Source organism: Bombus impatiens, unplaced genomic scaffold, assembly GCF_000188095.3.
Source record: "Bombus impatiens unplaced genomic scaffold, BIMP_2.2 scf_0882, whole genome shotgun sequence".
In the NCBI taxonomy this organism is placed as follows: domain Eukaryota; kingdom Metazoa; phylum Arthropoda; class Insecta; order Hymenoptera; family Apidae; genus Bombus; species Bombus impatiens.
Genome location: NT_177301.1, coordinates 171,651 through 183,255, shown reverse-complemented (window position 1 = coordinate 183,255; position 11,605 = coordinate 171,651). Strand labels below are relative to the sequence as shown.

Genomic DNA, 11,605 nt, shown 5'->3' with positions numbered 1-11,605 from the left:
GATTTTTAGAGAGCTTGGAGCAAGTCAGACGATCTGCTATCCAATAATTGTTCTCGTTGACAAATCTCCTCGGTCGTACGCCACTAGTGTCCAAAAACGACTTCAAAAACACATAATTCTGTAATGCAAGCAGATGATCGTGAAAAGAGATACACTTCGGCGACAACTGTCGTCATTTTTACGCAGATTATGCTTCTGTTTCGACGGTTGATTCGATGAAAAATTATGCATGTGACACAATCGCGACGTAACGCGACGTAATTGCCTCCAGGAAAACTGTCGCGGTTGCACAAGAATTATTTTTATATTTTTTGAGTTTAACCGACTGTATAATTTGTTGAATCGTAATTGATTATACGTATTTCGATTGATTTGTCTCCTTTCTCTTTACGCAAACGTAATCGACTTTCAGTAGTTTCGTCGAACGAAGTTCGTCAAGATATCTTAAAAATTCTTTTTTCCTCTTAGTCCCCAAAGTATCTGGTTATTCGCAGCATTACGAAATTTAACTATCTCTGTACGACATCAGCTCGAATTTAGAAGAATGATGTTCTCCAAATGGTATGTTGGTTGTATGATCATTAGCATAACAGATTTCTATTTTTGTATAATCATACCAGAAAACAAGATCTCTTGTTTCTCTTCGTTCGAAGCGAATAGTAATGATATTCGGTCAAGTATTTGATTAGAAATATATGAAGAAAAATATTCATTTGGTCAAAGTAGTGGAGTAAAACTGAACGCCCATTTAAAATCATGTAAAGCTACAAAATCCTTATCCTTACGAATTAGAAACTATTATTTTATATAAAAAGAGACTATAATTATATGTTAACTCTGGATGCAACTACTATAGGTATTATATAACAAAATTATATGTCGGAGATGAAAGGACATCGGGACTTCCCGTCTGGAATGTTGGGAAAACCCTCGTCCAGACTTTTACTATAGTTAGACTTAAGCAATAAAAATAAGAAATAGTTTTAATGTTCCAATCTGGCTTTATGACGATGGGTTTGGGCTCGAAGTGACATAGCGGGTCACTGGACGTAGCCACGGTAAAGGGAGGGACGTGTACCTGACTGTGTACCATGGAATGATTATATGGCTCTCCTTAAAAACATTGATTGATCCGAGAGGTGGGAACAGGAATATATAAGGGCAGTTCCACTTGGATTTGGGGTTGTTGTAGTTCATGCAGATAAGTTTACTTGTACGTAGAGTCATACGTGTATCGCGTCGCATTCGTCATCCCGTGGACCGTGGATTAGTTATCGAACCTGAATTCGTTGTCATCAACATCTCAACCATCCGATCGCCGCTATTACTTACATGTAATACCCATGCCTCTTGTAGTACCCACATTTGTACCAATAAATATCAGCTATATCCGCGATGGTAAATTTGAGTGAAGGTTCATCGAACGTCCAATATTCCAACCCCAATCCGACATATATATTATGTAACGTGAAATTTGTTGAGGATACCCAGATAGAGATATAAAACTACAAGTAAAAAGTATAAATTAAATTAAATTTGATATGGTGGTTTGTTATTTCATGAACAAAAGTCAGAGATAAATATACCATTCTCTTTGACATTCCATGCATTATATCTAGTTTCCCTTATATGACATCAGCTCATTCCGGCATCGGGGAGGGCATGGACGCGGCGCAGCACGTGCTGTAATATTGTCTGGCGTGGGAGCGGGGTCCCGCTTCATCCTGCGGTACGTCATTGGCGGGAGATTGACCCCCTCGGCGTTCGTAGAAGCGATGCTGAGGGGGCCATAGGAATATGAGACTGTCTGCCTCTTCTGCGAGCGAGTTATGCTCGCAAAGGGGCGAGCAGAAAGGGGGAGAAAGAGAATCTCTCTCTCTTGTTGGATAACGCGATGGTGGGGGATGGCGATCAGGGGGCCTAGAGCCGCTTCATCGCCGTCCCAACGGACCCCGACTAGAAGGGGCAATGGCCCCACGTAGCGCCAAATTCAACAGTCAGGGAATTTTTAGGACTAACTCAATCAAGAGGACCCGGGAGGGGGGTGCAACAGAAAGTTGCACTGCTGTCACACGCGTAAGATGGTCATCGTGGAGTTTCAGTCGGTAAGAGTCCGACACTACTCTGCTATTGCCGATTATTAGCAGCAGCGAAGTGTCTATGAGGATTTCTGCACCTGCAAAAAAAAGCTCATTCGGAGCATATATCTAAGAAAACGTTGTTCCGTTTTGCCTTGCTTTGTCTGTTCGCTTCTATCGCATATTTCCTTGTATCTGTTAATATACATATAATTATATATTTTGTTGTGTGATGTAGAGGGGGCTTTCAGAGCGTATTTTATACTTGGAAACTATCTTCGTCGATATAGTACCATATGTTTGGTTTCAAAGAGGATACTATTGACTTTGCATGCACGATGTACCCCTGTAATTATCCCTTGTTTTATTACCTTTAATGTAGGTGGTTTGACAGGGCTGTAGATTGTTGAGTCGTAGTCTACCTTGGGTCAACTTATGCAGTGCTTATTATGCTTGGTATGTTTTTAAGAATCGATACAACTGCTCTCCTTCAGCTGTTGACAAAGACTACGTAGGCCCATACGCATTTAAATATATTAAGCAGATGGTTCGTTCCAGATTTATGGAATTGTTTTAAAATATCAAATCACTTTTTGAACTTTTTCCAGAAAATGTGTCTGCACATGCGAATGCGGCGAAGAAAAGAAAGTGTCGCTTGTAACTCGAAGGACGTACATAATTTCATGCACGTGTTCTTTATGTTTGTTCCAAAGGACGTACCACTTCTCTAACATGACATTGCAGGTTGAAAGGTTAATAGCATGATGAGTAATATCAATTTTCGATTTGTTTTATTGATCCAAGCATAGCAAATAGATATAAGTAGTCGGTTACATGAATGACGCAGCGGCGATAACAGCGATACAGCAACGATAAATTTTCCGATTTTATAAATTTCGATATCCTAAATTTTCCAATATCCAGTTTCCGAATTTCCTAGTTTGTCAATTCTCAAAATATCATACTTTTGAGTTATGAATGTTGCAAACTTTCATAAGCCTAAATTTGCGAATCTTCGAATTCGGGAAATAAAATTCATCTCTGTTGTCATAACTTTGATGGAAATTACTCTTTTTCTAAAATTCCTGATATCCATCTTGTACTTGGCATATTTTCGCTCGTCTTGATGCTTCACCTAACGTACGTGCCTCGAATGTCTAATTTCTCATCGTAGCGGTCTTCGTACTCAGTCGATTGTCGATTTTATAGATGAATATTAATAGTGCTGATTAATTAAAGCTAAAAATCACAAAACTTTAGTACATTATTGAGGGGCTTGGAATAGAACAGGACGGATGATTAAAAAACTACGAATTGTGCTTTACTTTTAAAATTCCTTTAATATTCATAACTTTTTACAACTCATAGTTCTTGCCATGCCAATGTTACATCCATATTACAAAATCATCAAAAACTCTTTGGTGCTTACATAATTGCTTATGTAAAGAAGGAATAGCTTAGCTTTACCCATAAATTTCAGTAGATATGCAACGAAACATGGTCAAATTAAGTATTATGCATGGCAATGATCGTGATGCGTAAATCTAATAATGCATTTTAAAGGAACGATCATACTAACGAACATTACAGCAACGCGAATTGATACCCGGTATTTTTGTAGTTCATCAACTGCGTGAGTCGAATAAGTCGACAGGTTCTCAATGCGTTTGAGTTTAACGCATACTGTCTAATCACGATTTTCGTTTCACATATACTTTAGTATATTTAACATATTTTTATTTAACAGGTATTTGGAACATTTCCCGTAGATAGTTATACGTTTGTTATAATAATCATCATCATAAATACACCTACATTTATTTCCTTTCACTCCATATCATTTATTATCTTTTCGACTGTTGACCTCATGTCGCGTCAACTAGATCATGCTCGCGTTTACGAATGATACCGTATTTCTTCATATAGTACACGACGTTTGTACTTTTCGTACTTAAATTTAGTTGAAATCCTTGTTATTTATAATTGTCGTAAATTGTAGGACGTGAAGGGTGCCAAAGGCGTATTAATTTAACAGTGCATTTATTAATGCTACTAGCGGGTGTTACCTGGACTGTATTCAGACTGTTGCTGCGAACTCGCTATCGAGTCAACCGATCACTTGCAACTACTGAACTCCTTGCAACTCGACTCTTTACTAGCAACCGACTATTGACTGAGGTATTGAATGCACATTGATGGGCCATTAGTCCTATTGAAGCTTCTCGACCCTTTCGGCCTGTCGGCGCTTAGACATTGTCGCAACACTGTATATGTTTCGTCAGTATTTTTTAAACAATTTTTCCACGATACTACAGTATGGACCAAAAAAGCCGCTGAGAAGGGAATCGTTGTGTCAGTGCCGCGATACACGTCGCGTTCGTCGTTAGTTGTAATTTTAGCAAGATGATGGTTCCTTGGGATTATTGCGGGTCCCGGAACGTAACGAAGGCTTTGTATGGCTACAGTCATTATCACAGGCGTCTCTAATTTGTCGTTTTACTGACAGCTAACTGTTTGAGATTTGGGTGACCGTCTGTTACGTGCTGTGACTCTCTACTTAAACCAGCCTCTATCCTTAAGCAAGATGTTCACCAGATGTTTAAACACCCTTATTGCGGATCCTCAAGAATCGTAAGAAGATTAGGGCCATCATAAATTTTAGCATTTTTTATAGTTAAGATCCTTAAGAACACAAAAATATCTTTTAAAGTTGAAGAATTCCTTAGAGTTATTGTCTATTCCGAGAAAACACGGGAAAGCGGGGTTTCCATGTACAACGCCACCCGCAACCGACCGTTGATTGGCGGAAGCCAACACCCATCAGTTCATTTGTCTTTTCCCTATCCAATTAGTAGCAATGATCGTTGCTCTTGTCACGTCGAAGACACGGGGAGCGATGATATTAAGAAATCACTGGTCGTTTCCTCGCGTCGTTCGAATGGTTTCACGTAGTTTCATGAGCAAGGTAAGAAAAATTCAGACTTTAGATATGCCGACAGAGTTTATTATGTAAATTCAACAGAGTGACGGTTAAGAATGTTAGAACAGAGAGTGTCGAGAACTAATTTTGGCAAAGTTTATATACTATGGGTTTGACCCTTTATGGAGGAGGTGTCACCGGCTCTCATGTCAGAGGTGGCCATGCCGTTACTGTTTTCTGACCCTGGGATACTGTCTGCGTTGTTGTTTCGATGGCCTGTAGGATGTTCGTTAGGCCTCCCTGGGTAATTTTCTATTGGTAATATATGGCTCTGTGACATTCCCACATTCCTAACCAAAATTGCTATCAACGAATCCGCTGGTTCCGTGTTTTAGACACACCCATTACTAATTTTCATCCGCGACAACATCATCATCGAACGATAGTAGCTTCCCAATCTTCAATCGGTCAACATCTTAACTTGCTAGTGTATACTAAACGGTGCAAATAAATCAAGTAAACATAATATCACCCTGCATCTTTAATTTACCTCTACCTTGAGTATTAATAGCGTTCACGGTTTGCGATATCAACCGATCAGTTGCAAACCTGACTTGATCGCTAATTAGTTGAGAATTCGCAACAGCTAACTACTCTGCTGTTTCGATGATTTTTGCACGTGTTGTAAAAATTGATCTTTTGAATAATTTTTCCGTATACATATAAGGAGAAAAACAATGAAAAGTTTCTTGGTATTCCACAAGTAAATGCTACTGGTTGTCACCAAAATGTTGTTTAATCGTTTTCCATTGGGGGTGACATACTTCAAATGAATGTTACAATTACCAAATTCTCAAATTTACTGTATAGTTTCGTCAAATATAGAGAATGAATCAACATATCTTTTAACTTCAAATTATGGACTTTGGCTTAATTATATGGAGAATTTTTACAGTAGCGCCAGAATTTCCGAAATTCTGCTGCAGTTCAAAACTCATATGTGTGGGACTATACAATGTAATCGGGAATTAGTAGAGCGTGTGAAAAGTCTAAATCCTAAATCAGAGAAACTGATGTATTGTCGTATAGGTTAAACTGTAGCGAAATATTACGCTAAAACGACACTTTGTAAAGATCTTTGAAGTCACTGACCAAAATTGACGATCGCTTCTTACGGATATTAGCTGCAAATGGTTTCGGTTTTCTTGCTGATCTGTAACGTTTTTAACATTTGGTACACTTAATGTGTTGTATGACTTAGCCTGTGTTCCGTGCTAATGTCCTTCGAACATTATTGTATACAAAATTTTATACACCGAGTTAGAATTTCTTTTTACGTTTATCTTATATCCTATATTTATATTATTATCCATTTACATAAGTACGATTTTACAACTTTTTATAATTGAACCCATAAAATTCTGTCTCTATTGCCTAGCAATAATAACGTTATGAAGTCTTTGAACACTTATTCTATCGCTGAAGGAATTAACAGTTTTCTGCAATGATTAGCAACTTTGTGACTCTTCTCTCTTCTCTCTTTCTCCCACGTCTTATTCCAGCATGAATTGTTTGAGTCGCTCCGTAACCCAGGTGCCAGTAGCAGTGGTCTCATCACTTGTAAAAAGAGAATAACTAATGACATTGAATCGAACATCCTCGCAAATTCCAAAACATTTAAATAACCAATCAGCGTGTCTTGCTGCCAACATGTCTCGTACGAGATGTCTTCGGACGATTTTTCGGATAAATCTGACCTTACATTCAAATTGACATATTACATCAAGCACATAGTCTATATACCATCTGTTCAAATTAACTCTGACAATTATTCATAGTAATAAATAATCTTTGTCAGCCTCTCTTCCTTGCGACAAATAATCATTGCTGCTACATCACTTTCCAGCTTGGTGTCTCGAACATTTATGTGCATTTGAATCCTGAATAATGGATTAGGTTTCGATCATTCTGTGCTTACCTTATGGTCTTATGGTGCTTATGGTCTTGTGACGTGAACTTGCAACATTGTCTACGCGCTTTTTATCATGTTCTCCAAGTCTCTTTTTTTTTAAACATGCAAGGCAAATGACAGTGTTAGGAACGAAAAACAACTGCGAGAAGGTCGCCGTGTACTGCACGGTAAAGACTTTTTCTCCTCCTTCAGTGATTCATATTTATTTGCATATGAGCTTCTTTTCGTCGTCCAAATCACTTTCTTAGAAGTAATTCTCTTATTTAATTCCCCTTCTTAGATATTTGAAAATATTAAACAACATTGTCGTAAACATATATATTTTTCTATATTTTGACACATGAAAGGTTAACTTTCTGTTGTTAGTTTAATCATTTAATAATTTAATACACTCAGTGGAATTTATCACCACCAACTTCCTGCTATTAGTTTAATAATTTAATAATTTAATACACTCAGTGGAATTTATCACCACCAACTTCTTTCCTTTTCTTTGGTGCACCAGTACGCAATTTCAGAAGTGATACAAACGGCATTTCGACTGTTAAAAATAACAAAATAGAAGCAATGAAGCTACAAACAACGATTGCAATGAACAGAATACCCTGAAAAATAGAAACGTTATTTCATTTCATTTCATAGTACTAATACTACGTCGAAATTGTCCAAATGAAATGATTTCTTTATACTTACAATGGTGACTTTATCAAAGTAGAAAGGATAATAACTTGAAGAAAGAACCGAAAGTATGAAAATAGGGTTTAAAAGATAAGCACCATACGTAAATTTACTCAAAATAACGAAAATATCCAGTGATAAGATTTTCTTCACGATACCTGCAAACGTATCAAATGTACTTGTGTGTAATTTACAAGACGTTAAATACTTCGCATTACACAAAGAGTATTTTTACAGTAAGAAGAATAACATTAACGCATTAATGAGTGACATGAAAAATAGCGAATTACCAGCATGGTTCGTAGTGCATGCAACTACCACCCAGGCAATGCTCAAGGTCCAGCATGTTCTGCTCAGGGACAAATAAAGAATGGATAGACTTAAGGGTATGCTCTTGTTATCAAGTCCGAAGACAATCGTACCATTACATAGAATTGCCAAGATCCATCCAATGATTAAGGTTTTCTGTAAGATAAATTTAATTGCATTATTGAAAGATGTACAGGAATACAGTTGTAACGAATAAACTGTATACATTACTTTTGATAAATGTAATTTGAAATTGTATTTTGTAAGAAGCTGACATGTAACCATTCCTATGAGGTATGGCGGTATTCTACACCATGGTCGTATATAAAGGTCTGTCCACGAGTTATATAATTCGTCAATCCTAGGAAAGAAAATATTCATATATTTACATATTCCCTATGTTATAAAGAGTGTTAAACATTTTGTATGCTTACGATGGCTGGTAATTAATGATGTATCCATTGTAAGCGACTGATACTATCGAGAAAACCATGCTAAAAACGCCTAAGCCAGTGGCAATATTGTAATGCCTGAAACAGTCGATTTTAGTGGCCGGGTAAAACTGGCCAATGAATGACTACAAAACCAAATTTCAAACTTACGTGCTCGATAATATTAGGAGAAAAGTACCAAATATGAAGAACTGCATATCATTGGGTAGGTACCAACTCCAAAGGAGACACTGCAAACAGTACTTTTCTTCGAAACGATTCTTTTCTAGTAATGTGAAAGATGTTTACAATGAATTATCTCAGAAAATATACGTACTACGTCATTCCAATGGTAGAAGTTGTTGATGTAAAGTATATTAGTCCACCAATATTTGGAACACTTAGCACTTGGATGCTCAAAGGGGAGAAGTGCTGAGACATGATCGTGCCAGGTGAAATTTAATATCGCTATCAGTATAACGACGAAATATGCAGGTGTAAGCCTACGAAATTAATGTATTTATTTGATTAGCATCGTATTTGAATCGCGCATAAATTACAACATAAAGACATTAAAATCATCTATACCTCATATATCGTTTGATGATTATTTGAAAGAACATTTTCGTCTTTTCTGTTATAGACAGTGTTCCCTTCATTTTTTGTTGTTCCTTGAGAAAAATATAAGACGACAGAAAACCACTCATAAAGAAAAACGTGTCCACCGGAAACGTCGGATTATTTATGATTTTCATGAGTAATTCACCGCCCATCATGTAGTAAAGCGATTTGTTAGCTGCACATACGAGTGGTGTCGTTAAATAAGTCGTGCTATATCAAAAATCGGAATGTACTAATGAAATTCGAGCGTGATTGTAGCCCATTTCTTACCCATAACATGAAACCCGAACATGAGCAAATGCCCGAGAATAATCCATAGCATTCCCAACACTCTCATACCGTAGAATACACGCAAAGTCTCTGTACCCTCTTGTATTTTAAATAGTGACCGTGCATTTCTGAGCAGCGAAAAACAGAGCAGATATTGATTCATGTGATTTTGTTGCCTTGATTCTAAGAGTGCCGATTCATCGTCACTGGCTTTGCATTTTACTTTTCTCACGTCCTCCAATTCTATTCAAAGTTAACCGTACGTTATATAGATTCCCGTGAAATAAACTCGAGGCGATCAGAATCCTTAACATGCAGAATACCAGATATCATTGTATGTATGGCTTACCCTTCGTATTTCCATTTTTAAGCGCAACGATTTCCTTTTCGCTGTTTACACGGTTTCGACGGGCGGAAATATCGTATACCGTGGCCCCTATAACGATAGTACACAACAACACCAAAACGCCTCTGTAATCAAAGTTTGAAAGTTTCTACTTGATATTCACGCCGATCGTGATACTTGTATTTATGTCTATTGAGAATAGAAATTCGGAGTGTCGATTAAGAGCTTGAAATTTACGTACATGATGGAGATTATCTTTAAAGAGAGAAGCCATTGATAATCATTCACCAAATCAGTGACTTCGAGGAGTCTGAAGTTTATGGCAAAAAGTTTTCCAATGAAAAGAGTTTCATTATGGATGACTTTATCTAGCATTGTAGCTACATCGTGTTTGGTGCAGGAAGCCGGTAGACAAAGTCCAAGTGTCACCAAATCCTAAAAGAAGCGTTCACCACAATCATAAAAACCGATAATGCAAATCTGATTTCATATGTCAATTGCGGATGATATCCACGTGCTTACGTCGTATGGCAATTCTTGGTGATATTGCATAGTGCTATTGTGCTGCATGCGTCCAATAAAAAAATGAAACTTAAAAGGTGGATGCTCCTCGTCCGGATTGCGGTATATCGTATTGTTCTTTCGTTTCTTCTCCGCGACAAACAGCGTGAGATTTTGGGAGAGGCCGGTGCAAGCTGGACGATCTCCTAACCAATAATTGTGCCCGTTCAGAAATCCCCCGGGTGGCACTCCGCTGGTGTCCAACGCTTAAAGAATATATAATATTTCATTAGAAACAACTCATGATACAATTGGCGATATGGATTTGAAGCGGTAAGGAAGTTGAATGCAGAATTTGTCGTTTTATGTTTAAAGCCAGAAGATGCAATTAGTTGAGAGAACCCACTTTCGCACTTCAAACGAAGGAACTAGTTTCTCGCGTAAGCTGCGAAGAAACTCTCGGGGATCGGAATTGATTCGATGAGAAATTATGCAGTTTATACAATCGCGACGTGATCAGGGCTAGAAAAAATTCTGGCGGTTACACACAAGTTGTTTTTGTTGTTATTGCGGTAAATTGTGGTATACCACGTGTGAACAACTGTGTGTCACGAAACACAATCGCAACCACAGTGTATAATTATTGGAATTGTACACCGTTATAGCCTTATACATATTTCGTTCGGTCTATTTCCTTCCTTCCTTTGCTGGCAATGGACTGGCAGTAGCTTTGTCGAACGAAACTCGTCAAAATATCTTAAAAGTTACATTTACCTCTTAGACCCCAAAGTATCTGGTTGTCAACAGCATTACGAAATTGATCAATCTCCGTCCGACATCTACTGGAATTTAGAAAATCAGCATTTTCCAAAATCGCGTACGCCGGAAGTACCTTTCTCATGGTCATTGGGTCTAGCGTGGTCGCTTGGGTCGACACATAAATCGCTGTTAATGATAAAAGGGATAACCATATCCACGACGAAATATTTCCGTACTGCATACTTTAGGGTAAACTTTACACTCGGATTATTGAAAATCTCTATTGAAAAAAAATGGTTAAAAACTCAAATGTCCATTATTTTCATTTATACGATGAAATGCGTTGTCGCACACTTTTTACTATGGTCGATCAAGAATATGACTACTTTGATAATATGATAATATGAATTGAATGTTCAACTCAACTATAAGGAACCAACTTCCTCTAGGAAGATCGCGGATAGACTAACCGTGTCCAGCAAGGAACGCACAATTTATCACGTAGGATGCCGAGAGTGATTTCGCATGTTTCATCTTCCTTTTGATCTCCCAGTTGCAAACTCTGGTTAAATTAACGTAGTAACCGCGTATGTTCTTATCACGTGGTTGTTCACGAATGTGAATTAGGATATAAATATTCTGCTGAGAAAATTTTTAATTTCTTCAGTTTTTTACGATTCAATATTTGATGGTACTAGAGTCTTATGACGTAATGCCGAA

At 37.6% G+C, this 11,605-nt stretch overlaps 1 protein-coding gene across 3 annotated transcripts; it reads right to left on the bottom strand.

Moving 5' to 3' along the window:
• Window positions 1–7,286: 7,286 nt before the first annotated feature.
• On the bottom strand, window positions 7,287–11,353 carry LOC100742073 (nose resistant to fluoxetine protein 6). 3 transcript variants are annotated; one of them, XM_033323265.1, is made up of 15 exons: window positions 11,240–11,353; window positions 10,901–11,165; window positions 10,148–10,392; window positions 9,867–10,060; window positions 9,629–9,750; window positions 9,280–9,522; window positions 8,977–9,184; window positions 8,726–8,891; window positions 8,560–8,639; window positions 8,392–8,487; window positions 8,189–8,318; window positions 7,939–8,113; window positions 7,664–7,806; window positions 7,384–7,575; window positions 7,299–7,320 (listed from the first exon to the last, which is right to left on the bottom strand). In XM_033323265.1, exons 2-14 carry the CDS (start codon window positions 11,124–11,126, stop codon window positions 7,426–7,428), a joined length of 2,178 nt encoding a protein of 725 aa, XP_033179156.1. In that variant the 5' UTR covers window positions 11,127–11,165; window positions 11,240–11,353; the 3' UTR covers window positions 7,299–7,320; window positions 7,384–7,425. The 3 variants fall into 3 exon arrangements, with proteins under 3 accessions (XP_033179155.1, XP_033179156.1, XP_024226423.1); XM_033323264.1 differs by lacking the exon at window positions 11,240–11,353 and having other exon boundaries at window positions 7,287–7,331; window positions 7,395–7,575; window positions 10,901–11,126; XM_024370655.2 differs by lacking the exons at window positions 7,299–7,320; window positions 11,240–11,353 and having other exon boundaries at window positions 7,369–7,575; window positions 10,901–11,126.
• Window positions 11,354–11,605: the final 252 nt, after the last annotated feature.